At 47.2% G+C, this 17,244-nt stretch overlaps 2 protein-coding genes across 5 annotated transcripts; both read right to left on the bottom strand.

Moving 5' to 3' along the window:
- Window positions 1–29: 29 nt before the first annotated feature.
- On the bottom strand, window positions 30–6,346 carry ndufa5 (NADH:ubiquinone oxidoreductase subunit A5). Its single transcript, XM_079735905.1, has 5 exons — window positions 6,309–6,346; window positions 5,861–5,905; window positions 877–993; window positions 334–399; window positions 30–231 (listed from the first exon to the last, which is right to left on the bottom strand). Exons 1-5 carry the CDS (start codon window positions 6,327–6,329, stop codon window positions 130–132), a joined length of 351 nt encoding a protein of 116 aa, XP_079592031.1. The 5' UTR covers window positions 6,330–6,346; the 3' UTR covers window positions 30–129.
- A 598-nt stretch (window positions 6,347–6,944) lies between these two features.
- LOC307074182 (zinc finger protein aebp2-like) lies at window positions 6,945–15,430 on the bottom strand (the record flags this gene model as incomplete). 4 transcript variants are annotated; one of them, XM_079734207.1, is made up of 8 exons in its annotated part: window positions 14,898–15,430; window positions 12,508–12,796; window positions 11,788–11,895; window positions 10,124–10,340; window positions 8,984–9,108; window positions 8,225–8,292; window positions 8,014–8,127; window positions 6,945–7,376 (listed from the first exon to the last, which is right to left on the bottom strand). In XM_079734207.1, exons 1-8 carry the CDS (start codon window positions 15,350–15,352, stop codon window positions 7,367–7,369), a joined length of 1,386 nt encoding a protein of 461 aa, XP_079590333.1. In that variant the 5' UTR covers window positions 15,353–15,430. The 4 variants fall into 4 exon arrangements, 3 of the variants coding, with proteins under 3 accessions (XP_079590333.1, XP_079590334.1, XP_079590335.1); XM_079734208.1 differs by having other exon boundaries at window positions 10,160–10,340; XR_013811767.1 differs by having other exon boundaries at window positions 7,354–7,376; window positions 8,984–9,079.
- Between the last annotated feature and the right edge of the window lie 1,814 nt (window positions 15,431–17,244).

Raw genomic sequence — 17,244 nt, 5'->3', positions numbered from 1 at the left:
GATAAAAGATCTGTTCCATGGCATGTTAGTATATTTGTGGGAAAATATTTCCACCATTTTTTATTTGTACATAACTCCGTTGGGAAGTAGGGGGACGACCAATCACACAGCAGAACACTAACGAGGGGCCTAGATAGGCCATTTCCATTGGTTGGGAGGAGCTTCCTCCACCAGTGGCTCCCAGGGCTTCCACTCGGCCATCTTCCTGGAGAGAGCCAGCTCGCACTCCGCCTACGCACAAACACAATGCAACAGGTTAAAGTGTTAAAAAATGTGAGGTGAGAGGTGACAGGGTGAACCCTACAGGAGAGGTGAGAGGAGATGAGCGCTGACCTGAAAGATGACCTCTTCAATCTGTCCACCGTTGATCTTCTTCTCCAGCTTCTCAATATCTGGCTCCTGGATCCAAACACAAAGAACACACGACAGCCCTTGTGATAGAACATATTGAACTTAAAGCAGAACTGCATTCAATTTCATATGACGAGTATCGTGAACAAAATGATCATGTTATCGATACTAGTTTTATATTGAAAACTAAAAAAGAAACAGCACAATGCACTTTGTTTGCATAAACATTCAAATAAATCAATTATTATGTAAACGTGAAGTGTGCATTAACCTCATCACAAAATAAAATTGTACATATCTATATCGACATATTCACCATTCTCCCCATAGTGTATCTCAAGTTAACATTGTCAGTCCTGCAATCCTAAACTCCCCACGATGAATCTCCACTAAGGATCACATCACAGTGTCTCCTTGAGTTTAAAACACCCTAAACACGGCTCAAATCCATTGTTTAGAGTCTAACAGAGCAGAGTTTCCATCTTCATGCGTGTGTGCGTGTTTGTGTGTGCGTGCGTGACGTACGGTCTTGACCAGGTCGAAGCGCTCGCCCACCAGCTGCTCTGTGTATCTGCGGTAGGCTGCGTCCTGGGGCATGGTCTGAAGGGAGGCCAGGATCTTAGAGTACAGGATCCTCAGGCGCTGGGTGGGGAACACAACACAGCATGTTGGCAGTCTGCAGGGTAGAGTGGTTCCGATACAAATATCGGAAATTCATCGGGTATCGGCGAGTACGCATCATCTCTGACCTATGTGCGTACGAGATGCCAACTCAGAAAGACATGGATGCTTGACAACAAGAATACAAAAGTAATATAATAGATTATAAATGTTATCTAGTTCTGAAAAAATAAATTGTCAGTAAGGTAACAGACTATATATTGCTGTCATCGTAAGAGAACCCTTCAATAAAAACAAGTGATATTGGTAGTAGTAATGGGCGATATAAACGATATACACGATAAAATAAATGGCCTAAGATAGATTTTAATTCTATCGCAATAATGCATGTTGATGACGCAAAATACAATGTGTAATTTTTGGTTTGGTGCAGTTCCATTTCACATTGCAATTTTCGCAACAGTGCCAGAATTTGTCAACAAACCCGCATGTGTGCAAAGAACGTTAAATCATTGGACAAAATGGTCCGGGGGGGGGGGGGGAAGCACCGGTGAAAGTAAACAATCATGGATATCCAGCGTGATAAACATTGATCTGCGGAGCGATCCAACTCCTTCTCTCTCATCCTGACTCGGAATGTGTTAAATGCATCGGAATTTTAAAGTTACGTTTCCCAGCATACTTTTTACTTTCTTTTGTCGGACCGTCGGGTGGTGGCTCAACATGGAGCAACGAGGAGACAGAATGTCTTTTGGATATCAGACCCAAATATCCAAAAGACGTTCCGTCTCCTCTTTGCTCCATGTTGAGCAACGTCTCCGAGACCACCTCTCCGGCTGGGTCAACCTCCTTTTGATGGATAAAAAATATCACGTAATCGACAAAAATCTTAACAATCAATGATCGATCATCAATTAATCATGCCCATCCCTAATTGTCAGTGTCTGTTCCTTATCTAAAAAGACACCAGTTTTTCCTGTTCTCTGCATCTTGGGTGGCATTTAAGAACCAAGGACTTAAACTAAGTGTAGTGCCTTTTAGAATGGTTTGCACTTAAGGAAAGAAACCCAATACTAATTTTATTTATCTGCAACATTATGTTGAATGATTACAGTGTTTCACAATAAATGTTCTCGAAATGACATGCTATATTTCTTTTTTTTAAATACATTTAGCAGTTTGGCTTTCCTTAGAGTCTATGTAACCTGTTTTGAAACGGTTATTTTATGATTTTATATCGTGATATATATCGTTATCGCAAGATGCTGCAATGTATATCGCAATATGGATTTTAGGCCATATCACCCATCCCTAATTGGTAGTTAGAATGCAAGATTCTGTATCGGTATCAGTGTTTCCGCTAGAAAAAATTGGAAATGCGCAATGCGCATAAGCCTCGTGACTCTTCCTTCTCTAAGGCGGTTTCGCTGAGCAGTCTTTATTAGAGCTTAGATCGGGCCCAGAAAAATCAAGCCTGCACCGGCCCGACACATGAACTGTAATTATGAGCCCGAGCCCGATTTAAACCCGACATCTTTTTTAATACATGTGTAACTTTATACACATTTGTTACTTAGGCCTATTCTGCTAAATATACATGTAAGGAATAATGTATACAATGCCGGTCATCATCGGGAAAATAAGCCCCGACAGGGCGAACAGGACACCGACGCGCAGCGGAGGTGTCTTGCTTCACCCTGAAGGGGCTTATTTTCCCCGATAATGACCGGCGACGTTCTATACATTATCCCGCTTATTACACGGCTATTTGCCAAAACAAAAAAATAACTTCACATGGTGTGTCTTTTTACAATTTATTCGTTACTAGCATTCGAAGTGTTGTTCAGCAGTGAAATAGTCCGCCAAAGACGTTGACGTCGCTTAGCAACCGAAGACGCTGGGGTTGACAAGTTACCGTACTACTACCCATGCAAGTGAACGGAGCGTTCCACGGCATTGAGAAGACCCGTGTAATAAAGGCCTATAATATTTGTTTATGGCATAGATTTCACCTCAGATTAGGCCAATAAAGCAATGATAAAAAAAAAAAAAACACAAACGCTCGATCAAAGGCCCGGTGTTACGCCGAATTCTGCGACCCACCGAAAAGTGTGACCCCAGGGGGCGCTGTTGCACATTTTCTGCAACATGCACGTGTGCGTTATAACAAAAACATAAATAAAACATAAGATTTCCCCCCACTGCTAGGTCTTTCTCTTCTTGACACTAACATTAATTCTAAACAACATTTTACGAAGTTGACTATAATATGAAATGCTCAAAGGTAAATCAGCATAATTTAACACTGACTGTAGCTTTTTATGGGGAAAGAAGCAACGCTGATGGACCGTACAAAACGCCCTATCCATTGTATGGGTCTGTAAAATGCTAATCAAAACAAATGTATTTATTGAGCACCTTTAATAAAAAGGTAGGGGGTTGGGGGAGATTTTATGTTTTATTTACGTTTTTTGTTCACGTGTTTTTTATTTATGTCATGCCTGTCTACGCTTCAAACTCGTGCATATTGCAGAAAATATGCAACAGCGCCCCCTGGGGTCACACTTTTCGGTGGGTTGCAGAATTCGGTGTAACACCAGCAAAACCCTCATTGTTTAACATGAGTTGGCTAAACAAATGACCACTGTAGCATATTTAAACACGATTCAAATTGTGCAGAGAATTATTTCCATTGGTCATTCTGACCGGAGACATTTAGAATTTTCGGTCCTCATTTATTTACGGTCAATGATCGGTAATTACCGGACAACGGAAACTCTGATCGGTATATACTCGGAATTGGGCAGCAGAAAATGGTATCGGAACATCTCTACTTTAGTGTCCAGACCCTCAGTTCAGTCGATTCATCTCACATTATTATTAAGATCTCAGAAGGGCATGAAAAAATCTCCAGAACAAGAGACGTAATAACGCTTCGGAAGGAATTCAAAAATTACAGTTAGCATTTGATGAGTAAGAAGCTGTCCAGCGTCCATCATTAACCGCCCAGTATTATTAAAGGTCCCATGGCATGAAAATCTCACTTTGAGGTTTTCTAACATAAATATGAGTTCCCCTAGCCTGCCTATGGTCCCCCAGTGGCTAAAACTTGCGTTCGGTGTAAAACGAGCACTAGGTGTTCTGCTCGCCTTTGAAAAAACGGAGGCTCAAGCGTGCTGATTTGGAATGTGGTCCTATTTGTCGTCATAAAGGATCTAAGCTCATCCCCTTTCTCTGCCTTGCCCGCCCAGAGAATTTGGCCCGCCAATGAGACACGACCGTGCGAGCGCCACGTGTGTGTGTGTGTGTGTGTGTGTGATTACACACACTGTAACGCAAGTGTTTGCTGTTGGTGTTATGGCGCATGACACGTCGGTTCTTTGACGTCTCTTGGGGTTGGGGTTATCTCAGCCATGGTTGAGAAGGAATTGGGGGAAAGGAACTTTGGCTTTGACTCCCTGAAGTATGAACTGCGACATGCTGCCTGCTGCCGGTTGCCGCTAAGCACCACCGGCCGGCAGCGGGTAGCAGGCAGCAGGCAGCCGGCAGCAGGCAGCGCGCGGTTCAGTCTACTTCAGATTGTTGAGGAAGTGGAAGAACCAGAGACGTCGGAGAACCCGACAGTCGTTTGTGATTCATAATATCGTCTGGAGGCGCACACAGCTTTTGGCCATGATAATATGTATTATATGATATAGATATCTATGCATTATGTGATATTATTTGGGTATAGAGCTCCAGGACTGTAACGCAAGTGTTGTACACTTCCTTGTTATTTAGATAACCGTTCAGCTGTTGGTGTTATACAATTACAATTACGGTTACATCGGTTAATATACACATTGACACACCAACGTTATGTGTTATGGCGCATAACACGTCGGACTCTCGTCTCTGGTATTTCCACAACAAGACTCGTAGTGGGGGTTATCTCAGCCACGGTTGAGAATGAATTGGGGGAAAGGAACTTTGGCTTTGACTCCCTGAAGTACATGAACCACGACATGGAGGAGAAAGGGATTGTTGGCCGCAAATGTCTCCCGCTTGAGCCCCGCTTCCCGCTGCCGAGGGACCACCGCCTCGGCGCTGCAGGAGGCGGTGGTGCCTAAGCGCTGACCACTGCCGAGGCGGTGGTCCCTCGGTAGCAAGGTTCCGGCGGGAGACAACCGCGGTCAACAATCCCTTTCTCCTCCATGTCGTGGTTCAGTCTACTGGACGTGGAAGAACAAGAGATGTCGGAGAACCAGACGCGGTCGTTTGAGATTCATAATATCGTCTGGAGGCTCACACAGCTTTTGGCTGTGATAATAATAGATTATATGATATAGATATCTATGTATAATATGATATTATTTAGATATAGAGCTCCAGGACTCCCGTGTGTTCTAGAATATTTACAGAACACGGCTAAAGATACACACCCACTGTAAACAGAGCGCATGGTACCGTGGCTACAAGCTGCTCAGGGCCACACCCCCACCCTCCTCCTTGACCCACCTCTCTCCTCCTTATTTGCATTAAAGCTACAGACACCGAAACGGCGCATTTGGGGAAAGCTCAATGTGCGACTGGCTCGTAGTGGCTGTAATTCTGCACCACGGCTGAATTTCGAGAACGTCTTCAAATACTGTGATTGAGGCCTACTAATATCTATATTAAAGCATCAATAAAGTATCATGCCATGGCACCTTTAACATATACATTCCCTCCAATACATCACTCTCTGTACAGTAAGATGAGGTCAAACCAACTAATTTTACCCAAATTAAGGTTAGTCAAATTGTAGTTAACAATAAATCAATGTAAAATCCAAACACAACGTTTTTAATCCATTACATCGGTTCCCGGATCATCTAACCCCAGCCTGACACCCCCCGGTGAGACTCACCTCCTGGGGGTTCTTGGAGACCGCGAGGCCGACCAGACCCGTCGTCTGGGGGAGGAGACGAGGAGACAGAAACAAGGAGAGAAGGAGACAGACCGTAAGGACTCAATTAGAAAACACTTATGATACAAGTCAGTGTTCTGAATACAATATCACACACACACATAACTAAAACAACATCCCATCATCTGGTGTGTCTCTGGTCTTCTCTGAACAGAAACACAGAGGTTCTGGTTCTTTAAAGAGCCTCTAATACTGAACCCATCAGCCTGTTTGCTAACGCGTTAGCATGTAGCTCCGAGCCTCCAAGGGTAAACTACGGCAGCCGTCAGCCCAGACGTCCCGCTAACGTGTTGAACGCACATCTCAACATATTTCCCCTTTGACGTTTCATCGGTTTGCGTTGTTAACTAAGTATGAAGTGACGATAGATTATGACCTCCACTCTTACCTTCTTCAGCAGACCCGCCATCTTGCTTCTCTGCAGGATTGAAGGGCGATTTAAAATGACGTCACAGCTCTTTTTGTTTACGTGGGGCGTCACTGCCACCTGGTGGACTGCGTGCTCAACACCTCCCCCTGGTGGTCTCCGTGCGCATCGCAGCCAGAACACTGGGCCCTCTGATGATCAACACTTGTCTGTAGTTGATCGGTATAATCTGGCATTCAGGATACAGTTAATACAACTGTAATTACTTTGGTTTTATCAATAAAGCATCAAAAGTTTGCACTACACATACATACCTATAATCCTGAGTCACCTTCAAGCAGCCTTATCAAGTCGCATTAATTTAACTTTCGATTAACGACTGATGGACCTGAAAAGTTTTGAATCATGAGCATCTTCTACACAAACTCCACCTTTGACACAAACTCACTTTTACACACTCTTTCACAAACTCTCTGTAACACACACACTCTTTAACACAAACTCCCCCATAGACACAAACTCACTCTTTTAACACTAACACACTATTTCACACAAACGCACTCTTCTACACAAACATGAAACGTGAGTGAACACAAACACACAGATTCAGTGCCAGTGTTTTACATTTATTAAAACAGTCCAAGTTGGAGTATTTTTAATGACCTGGACGAGGTAATCTGTAAACTACACACCGACCAGAGTGAGGCGTTTGGAAACATAAAAAATAAGTTTGGCAAAACAACACAAAATAATCTACAGTACAGTAATTTCTCAAAGTATAAAAATATATTACAAATCTTCAGAAATATTTACAGGGAGCTTTCTACAAATATGTCTAACTCTAGTTTCTTCTGTTGGTTAGCTTCAGTCTAGACAGAATACCTAAGACTAGGCCTCTCTCTCCAGGACCCCGCAGGCCGGCCAGACCCCAGGGACGGGTCGTAGGAAACCCCAGAACGGGTCCTCTAGCAGGGGGAGGAGGAGGAGGTGGAGGAGGAGGGACAGACACGCAGAAGGAGGTGGGGCGCCCTCTCCTGGGGCGTCAGGGCATAGCAGGATGAGACTGGCGTCGACGGCCGCTAGAACATCCTGAAAGAGTAACGACAGACGTCAGGACAAAACAGTCTGACTCCTTATAACATCTGATCTGGGGTAGATATATTGTCATTTAAGTTTCTTCTGACAAATGTACTTTTTGTAAGTTGCTTTGGATAAAAGCGTCTGCTATATGCCCTAAATCTAAATCATAGACCAAAACATAGCAGGTAGCAGAGGTAGCATGTAGCAAACTTAGCATGTTGTCTTCATTATTGTCATGACAAATTGACCCTAGTGGGATAGATAAAGTTTTATTATTTTTCTATTGTATAGTATTCTATTGCCATGTGGATCCCCGGAAGAGAGCCTGGGAAGAGAGCAGCTAACGATGCTAATGGGTGAGCCTACCTGTAGAGGCTAACGATGCTAACAGGTGCCCCTACCTGTAGAGGCTGACGATGCTAACAGGTGCCCCTACCTGTAAAGGCTGACGATGCTAACAGGTGCCCCTACCTGTAGAGGCTGACGATGCTAACAGGGGAGCCTACCTTTAGATGCTAACGATGCTAACAGGTGCCCCTACCTGTAGAGGCTGACGATGCTAACAGGTGCCCCTACCTGTAGAGGCTGACGATGCTAACAGGTGCCCCTACCTGTAGAGGCTGACGATGCTAACAGGGGGGCCTACCTGTAGATGCTGGGGTCCAGCAGCAGGGCCGTGTCCGTGGCCAGCTTGGACAGGTGCACCACCTTGGTCTTCTGCTGCTGCCGGTCGCTCTCGTTCACCCACACGTCCGGGAGTCTGGGGCGCACAGCGGGAGGTCAGAGGTCAGGTGACAGGCCGCGAGCGAGTTCATTGGAGGACAAACGAGTCAAAGAGTTGGCGGAGCAGGACTCACATGTCCTCAGGACTCCAGTGGAGCAGCAGCTTCACCTTCCCAGTCTCCTCTTTCCTTCGGGCGATGACCTGGAGTGTGAGAACGTAACGGTATGAGTTAGTACCTCAGAGCTCGTCTGAAGCACCAGCAGAGTTCACATCCCAGGACGGACCGGGGGGGGGGGGGGGGGTTAGCAGAACTATAAGAACCATTAAATCATGGGACCCATTAATACGTTACATTTTAGTGGTCCCCCAGGTGAGGACCTACGGGGTCTATGGTCCCACCTATTTTGTTCAGCATTCTCTTAATCCATTTTTGTTTATTTTCGTTGTATTGTTAAGCGCCGTGTATTGCAATTTCGCATGAAAGGCACTATATAAATAAGTTGGATTTGATTTGGCCACCCTCCTGAACATTTCCCCTGCCCCTGGAGAACATTGGTCTGCTGAGAGCCAGCAGTGCATCGTCTGATGAACAGCTTCCTGGCTCTGATACCAAACCGCGCAGTGGAAAGTTCACGGAATGCATTTCATGATGCATTCACATTTGTGTGTCGAGTGTATTTGTTCAGAGTCAAAACAGGCTTTTAATGAGCCAAACGCAGCACTGGGCTCCAGTGGTGAAGCAAGGAGAGGTTAGATTGGAGCACCGGGCTGAGGAAGAGGAGAGCAGTGAGGAGGAAGGTCTTTAAGGACCGTTCTGTGGAAGATGAGAACAGTAAGGAGGAAGACGATGCAGTGAGAGGAAGGTGTAAAGAGGAGGAAGGTGTGTTTGTACCGTGCTGTGGAAGACGGCGCTGTGCCCGTTGCCGAGGCTCTCGATGTGCGTTGCCAGGTTGAGGCAGATGGCGCGGTGCCGAATGGCGTCCATCGTCTGAGCATCAAAGAAGTCATGGGGTCGCGCTGGAACACGACAGTTAGGCGTCAACGGGGTCAATGGTCAGCTAGGTGCCACACACACACAACAATTTAGCTTAGAGTTTAGTTAATTACAACGATTTAGTGCATTGGTGTTTGAGCGGACCAGCCAGAAGGTTCTGGGTTCGATGCCCAATGTCCGCAGTCTACATGTATGCCTCCTTGAACCCCAACCTCTCCCTTCTGCTCCAAACAAACAGTAATGCATAAACACTTTGGATAAACGTGATCCTAGCATCCTCAGGCACTGCACTTAAAAGGTGACATATTATACCACCAGGTGATTGCGATTAGCCGTTACAAGCCGTTTTTTAAATATGCCTCTTCTGACATCACATGTACGCCGGATAGATGCACATCTAGGTGGACACTACCACTTGTGATGTCAGAAGAGGCAGATTTTCAGAACGGCTTGTATTGCTAACCACACTCACACCTGGTGGTATAAGATGTCACCTTTAAGACCAGACCTGCTGCGATGAGGGTTCAAGGATCAGTAACTCATAGCAGCAATAATGCAAGGAAACTTCCCCCAAGCTAACTAGAGTTGTTCCGATACTGATTCAAGTAGAGGAAATTCTGTGAATTGATGCTCACGCTTAACTCATACAAATGTCAATTACCTGCTAGATAAAGTTTCGGTATATACTCAGTATCGGCCGATACTCAAGTTCAGAAATCAGATCGGGAGGGGAAAAATGGTATCGGAACATCTCTAGAGCTTCACGGTGACATGTTACACCACCAGGTGTGGTGTGATTAGCCGTTACAAGCAGTTTTGAAAATCGGCCTCTTCTGACATCACAAGTGGGCGTGTCCACCTAGACGTGTGCTGGATAGACCAGTCATCTATCCGTCGTACATCTAGGTGAACTCACCCTCTCGTGATGTCAGAAGAGGCTGATTTCCAAAACGGCTTGTAGCAGCCGGTGGTATAATATGTCCCCTTTAACCCCCCCTCCCCCCTCCCCCCCTTCAGACCCCCGCCCCCCAGACTCACACATGCGCTGCGACCCGGCCGGGACGGAGTACATACGTAGGGAGCGCCTCCGTTTGCTCTTCAGCTTCCTCCGCTTGTTGAGCCCTGCCTTGGAGGGGCTCTCCTCCTTCAGCCGGCCGTTGGACCCCGGTCGCCCCCCCGAGCTGAAGTGGGTGGGCACGTGGCGCGCCAGCCCCCCCTGGGAGGCGAAGGTGGCGTTGCAGCCGCCCACCACACACTGAGAGGGGGGGGGGGGGGGGGGGGGGGGGAGACAGGTACCGGGTTATGATGATGGATATATCGTGTGTATATGATGGTGCTGTGCAGTGATTAGAGGGACTGAGGTGATGAGAGTGTCGTCACGGGGATGGACAGTCAAGTCAACAGAACTATAGTGTAGATTAAAGCCCATTAACGTTAGGTCTACTGCAGAGGAGAGTCATGTTATGTTAATACCACTAGAGGACTATATGTTAATACCAATAGGAATATATAATGTTAAGTATAAAGTGTAATCTTAAGATGATGTTAATACCACTACAAGAGTACATGTTAATACCACTGAGGGGTTTGTAATGTTAACATGTTAGAGCTAGTTAGATCCCCAGCTCCCTTCTAGCGTGGTGTCGAGGTGTCCCGGAGCAAGACACCTCCGCCTGACTGCTCCAGAAGAGCTGGCCGTCGCCCTGCGTGGTTGACCCCGCCGTCGATGTGTGCATTTGTATTAATGGTTCACTTTGGACAAAAGCGTCTGCTAATGCCCTAAATGTAAATGTACCACTAGCCCTACATCATGTGAAGAACAAGATAACGCCACTAGACTATACAATGTTAAGAACAAGTTAATACCACTAGAGCTGGGGTCACCAACACGGCACCCCCGAGGACCATATGAGGCGCCCGCAGGCCTGTTCTAAACATAGCACTACTCATTCTGGAACAACTCTTTCCCACCTTCTAAAGGTCATTGTTGATAATTATTGTGCAAAATCATTATGACTTAATTAATTAACATGTCTTCACATAGTTGAGCGTCATTAATCACTAATAGCAATACATAACTAAAACTGAGCAAATTTGTTATTTCAGAAGAGTGTATCAAACTGGGTGCCCTTCGTATGACTCAGTACCCACGAGGTAGTTCTCTGGTTCAAAGAGGTTAATACCACTAAAGGTGTATGTGATGTTACAACATGATAATACCACTAAAGGAGTATGTGATGTTAAAACATGTTAATACCACTAAAGGAGTATGTGATGTTACAACATGATAATACCACTAAAGGAGTATGTGATGTTACAACATGATAATACCACTAAAGGAGTATGTGATGTTACAACATGATAATACCACTAAAGGAGTATGTGATGTTACAACATGATAATACCACTAAAGGAGTATGTGATGCTACAACATGATAATACCACTAAAGGAGTATGTGATGTTACAACATGATAATACCACTAAAGGAGTATGTGATGTTACAACATGATAATACCACTAAAGGAGTATGTGATGTTACAACATGATAATACCACTAAAGGAGTATGTGATGTTACAACATGATAATACCACTAAAGGAGTATGTGATGTTACAACATGATAATACCACTAAAGGAGTATGTGATGTTACAACATGATAATACCACTAAAGGACACTGAGGCCTCTGTGCAGCGGCGTTACCTTGAAGGGTTTGTCCCCGCTGTGGGTCAGCATGTGTCTCTGCAGCCAGCTGTGGCTGGTGGACGGAGTGTTGTACACCTTACAGCCCTTCCACAGACACACAAACACCTGCACACACACACAGGGGAACACACACACAGTCAGAGGGGAGCCCAGAGGGACATGAGGCCGCAGAGACCAACCAAGCGAGTCTTCTGAAAATAGATTTAGGGACGGACACATACACACACACACACACACACACACACACACACAGAAAGAGAGAACTACACAGACAGATAGAAGATCAGAAAATGAGACAACTACGCAGCTAGACAGAGACTATTACTCAGAAAGAGAGACACTGAACTACTCACAGAAGTAGACAAAGCCAGATACAGACAGACACAGAACTCCTCAGGCAGAAGGACAGACAGACACAGAACTCATCAGACCGACACAGAACTACTCAGACAGAACTAGAGACAGACAGACAGACACTGAACTCCTCAGACAGACAGATTGACAGAACGACTCAGACAGAAAGAGACAGAGCTAGACAGACAGACAGACACTGAACTCCTCAGACAGGCAGAACTACTCAGAAAGAACTAGAGACAGACGGACGGACACTGAACTCCTCAGACAGACGGATAGTCAGAACTACTCAGACAGAGCTAGAGACAGACAGACACTGAACTACTCAGACAGACAGACAGACAGCCAGCCAGCCAGCCTCACCCCTCCCCTCTGGGGGTCTACGTGCAGGGCTCTGATGTGCTCCGCCAGGTCGGGGCTGCTGGGGTTCTGGAGGTGGCAATGGTCCCAGCAGCAGGTGTACCCGGGGGCGGGCTTCACCCCCCCGGCCCCTGGGGGCCCGACCGCCATCGCCACGGGCCCCGCCCCGGCAGGGCCGGCGCCCCCGACGCCAGCCCCTCCCCCGACCCCCCCGCCGTGCCCGTTCATCATGGCGGGCGTGGAGCGGCCGCTGGACGCGCCGCTCTCCGCGTCCATCAGGGTGCTGCTGATGCTGCGGACACAGAGGGTCGCCGTGGCGACGGGGCGGGTTAGATGATGCTGCGGGTCAGAGCTCAGAGTAGCACAGAGAGCAGAAGACAAGTAACACTGAAACGTCCCAGTCCCGCCCTCCGTCCTTAAGTGTGTGAGGCGTTGGAGCCATGACAACACTGTGTGACTGACAGGTAAGATGGGTTCCCAGAACCAATTGTGGATGAGGCGCTTTCATTGGTCAGATATGATATCAAGACTCACTTGTTCAGAGTTCAACTGGACTCTGAATAGCCTCCCCCCTTACCCCAACACCCCTTTTATGCCCTTATTGCATATTGCCCGTCCTGGCACTTAAAAATAGTCCTTAGCATCGTGTAGCATCTTAGCCTAGCTATCTTTGTTGTATACGGGGAATGGGTCAATCTAGCGATCGTTAGTGCTTGGCACTTCTGTCTATGAACATCCTCCTTCGGCACCGATGACAAACCGACCAAACTACAAACGATTCAGACCTCGACTTGTCTGAAAACACCGAGCCATGAGGAAGAGCATCACGGCCACCGCGGCGTCCCTACTCTGATCAGAGACTGAGGGCGGGCTGAAGGACTCGAGACCGGTCTGTGGAGGCTCAGAAGAACTGAGCCTCGACCGAGAAAGAGCTACAGGGCAGAACATCCAACGGTCGTGTGTCACAGCGGGTAGCGGACGCAGGACATGGGAGACCCACATGACCGCGGCCGTGGCGCTGCAGAGACTGAGTGGGGGAGTGGACTGGAGGTCAGACCACAACAGGTGCTGGACCTGTGAGACCAGACCGAGTTCAATTCAGCCTCGTCTCGCCCATGCAGTCGTTACGCCTGAACGTGACGGTGATGCTAACAGGGGCCCCCTGCTGACACCTTTACAATATGGTGGTTTCCTACTTCCAGTTCTCAGTCAGCACGTTTCCCCAGACGGGCTTACGGTCACATACTGAGTCAGTTTCACCAACCAAGAAAATTAAAGTTTTAAAAGTTATTCTAATGCTAGATGATCACTAGCTTACATGTGTAAATTGCATACATTTTACAATCTTACAAAACATCCATTTTAGCAACCACACAAATCAACAACACAAATATCAACCATGATTCATCACATAATCTGAACCCCCCCCCCGTTTTAATATCGCTAAAAGGTAGTGTACTTTTGTGTCCTACTTTTGATCTTACTTGTAACAGTTCTCCATCCGAAACACTGAATATCCTCATGAACCAGAACGACGGTCCCCAGATATTATTATCATATTATTATCCGGAACCCACCCAATCACTCGTTCTCCAAACGTCTGAAGCAGACTTGGTCTAATAATCGAGACCTCACAATAGTTCAACTAGTGACGAGGGGATACTGAGGAAAGTTAACAGTTGAGTCCTGGTTACTAACCACATTTCTGTAGGCTTCCACGAATGGAAAACATTTTTGATGTTTGAACGTTCCTCCACCCCCACAGAGAGCTTCCATCACACATCTAGATAAGGCCCAGAGGAAAAGTTTACAGTTCTCTCTCTGATGCTGGTACCACCACAGCCCCATCGAGATGTTAATCTGAGAGTAGAGTCACCTCGAACGGACTCTATCCAGGGATGATCCTCTCGGGGTCTAAACCCGGGACCCGGTCTAGAGTCCCCCCCCCCCCCCCCCCCCCCCGGAGCCGGTCTATAGGTCCACCAGGGACCTGGTCTGCCTCGGCTGGCCAGGCCCGGCCACGTTCTGGACATGCGACCATGCGTCTCCTCAGACCTCCTCTAATACAGAAACACACACGTGTGGTTATTCCACTCTGACTCGCTCTACGCTTGCTGTCTCTCTGGTTCTGTCCCGATTTACGGTGAATCGAGAAAAGTGACAAAAGACAGACCGTGTCGGACCCGTATCACTGAGTGGCTTTAAGCATCCGGGCTAACAGATGACAACAAAGGTCCGATCCTACTGGAGACACTGAACATCTAGGACCCCCTAAACCCTGGTGCTGAACCATGGTTCTGGACCAGAGGTTCGGAACCTCAGGTTATTGACCTGCTCCCCGACGCTGATGAGCACACGGTGGTCCTACTTGTTATACTGGGAGTACCACCGACCTGTCCTCGGAGTCCATACGGCTCAGCGGCTCTCCGTCCGAGGAGGAGATCTCCAGGCTGGCCCGCCTCTTGGGCCCGGGCTCGGCGGGCCTCCCTCCGGGCTTTGTGCGGCCGCTCTCCGCTCTTTGTTCTCCGGGCTGAGTCTCGCTGCTCCCCGCCAAACTCGCCGGACCACCCGGACTTTCTCCCTGTGGCTCGCACAGTTTCTCCGTAGTTTTCCCGTCGCTGTCACCGCATTCCGTCGACGGCACCGGCTCTTTGTCTGCATGTGGACCGGGAGATGGGTCACCTCCGTGTCCGCCGTCCGCCTCCATGTCGGCTCCGTGCTCCGCGTCGCACGGCAGTTCCTGCCGGTGGTCCGGCGGAGGGGCCCGGGCCTCCGCGCCCGGTTCCCCGGTCCCATCGGCCGGTTCTTCCGAACCTCGCTCGGTTCCGTCGGTCGTGAGTGCGGCCATCTTTAGACCTCCGGGAGCAGATTGGTGTCGAAGGAGTTGAAAAGTTGAGCTCTCTGGTCCTTCCTCCTCCTCGCGCTGTTCGGCTGAGCAGTGGGGAGTGAGGGGGGGAGGAGGGACATGACGTCACGGCGCCGCGTCCCGGGCTCCACGTGGTCCGGGAGGGGGGACGTGACGTCACGGCGTCCCGGTCCTCCTCGGCTCCAAGTGGTCCGGGAGGGGGGGACGTGACGTCACGGCACCGGGTCCCGTTCCTCCTCGGCTCCACGTGGTCCGGTGGACTGAGAACGACCCGGGTCTCTAAGTGCTGAGAAGGCCTGTTTTTGTTTCAGGGTCCCGGCTCTAGCGGCAGCTTGGAGGCAGGTTATGGATATTAATATTATAGAGCTGTAGGTGCGAGGTTGAGGTCGGGTCTGTGGCGGGTCGGGGTCTCACGTTGACCCCCGGGACCCCCTGGTGTGGAGGGGACCGCCTGTGGTGCTGACGACGGTCATTTTGTTTCAGGTGTTTTATAATTTTTCCAATGTTCACACATTAGTACTAACTAAGAATAAATACCGTTTGGTTGTAAAATAAAAATCATTATACATTTTTTAATAACTTAAGATAATTAAAAAAGTTAAACCGATATGTAGGAGTTTATTTTACCCAATAGTCAACAGTAGAATAAACCTGGGACAAATTAGGCTACTATTCACTATGTTTGGTGTTCTTTAAATAGTTCTGTGTCCTTCAGTTATTTGTATTTTAGCAACGTCCTTGTACAATATTGTTGCTATGCTGTATATTAACCTACATACAATATTATCTTTATTATGTATTTTCGTTCCTACACTTCCAGGGTTTTGAAATATGTGGAAATAAATGAATTCAACTGCAAGTCGGTTTTAGGGTTATAGGACTGGTTGTTCTGTTAATACACACAATGTTAACAATTTAGATAAATAGATAAATAGTTGATAGTTTCATGATTCATGTTTCCTTTATCTGCTGTAAGAATCTAGACCTAAAAAAACTATTTGAATAACAACGTAGGGTTCAGTTTAGCAGGATGGGTTAGGGTTAAACAAACTGTAGATCCATCTCTTACTCAAAATACAACCACAGACAGTTTTAAGAATGTCAACATTTATTTCACATGATATAAAACAGATGGAATATGAACATTTTGCATATTGATCCTAATAATACTAATATTAATATTGATAACCTCTATAGTTATAATATCCACTCTGCTTGTTTAATCGTGTACATAAATTACACTTTTTTTTACATTTTGTACATCGTTCGTGGACCTCCGTATTGCTTTGTGCTGAGTCTGGTGTCTCTGGTGTCTCGTCTCTAAGTCTGGTGTCTCTGAGTCTGGTGTCTCTAAGTCTGGTATCTCTGAGTCTGGTGTTTCTGAGTCTGGTCTCTCTGAGTCTGGTGTTTCTGAGTCTGGTGTCTCTGAGTCTCTCTCTGATGTCTCTGAGTCTGGTGTCTGAGTCTGGTGTCTCTGAGTCTGAGTCTGTTTGTCGCTAAGTCTGGTGTCTCTGAGTCAGTTGTTTCTGAGTCTGGTGTCTCTTGTCTCTAAGTCTGGTGTCTCTAAGTCTGGGGTCTCTGAGTCTAGTGTCTCTGAGTCTAGTGTCTCTGAGTCTGGTGTCTCTTGTCTCTAAGTCTGGGGTCTCTGAGTCTAGTGTCTCTGAGTCTGGTGTCTCTGAGTCTGTTGTCCCTAAGTCTGGTGTCTCTGAGTCTGGTGTCTCTGAGTCTGGTGTCTCGTCTCTAAGTCTGGTGTCGCTAAGTCTGGTGTCTCTGAGTCTGGTGTTTCTGAGTCTGGTCTCGCTGAGTCTGGTGTTTCTGAGTCTGGTGTCTCTGAGTCTCTCTCTGATGTCTCTGAGTCTGGTGTCTGAGTCTGG

Source organism: Pollachius pollachius, assembly GCF_949987615.1.
Source record: "Pollachius pollachius genome assembly, chromosome: 4".
Taxonomy (NCBI): Eukaryota; Metazoa; Chordata; class Actinopteri; order Gadiformes; family Gadidae; genus Pollachius; species Pollachius pollachius.
This window is presented reverse-complemented; position numbering and strand designations above follow the sequence as displayed.

Coding starts and splice junctions, on each gene's coding strand:
- ndufa5 (XM_079735905.1), bottom strand. CDS start 6,329: ATGGCGGGTCTGCTGAAGAAG. Junction 5,906..6,308: donor TGGCGGGTCTGCTGAAGAAG/GTAAGAGTGGAG, acceptor CTCCTCCCCCAG/ACGACGGGTCTGGTCGGCCT. Junction 232..333: donor TTGAAGAGGTCATCTTTCAG/GTCAGCGCTCAT, acceptor GTTTGTGCGTAG/GCGGAGTGCGAGCTGGCTCT.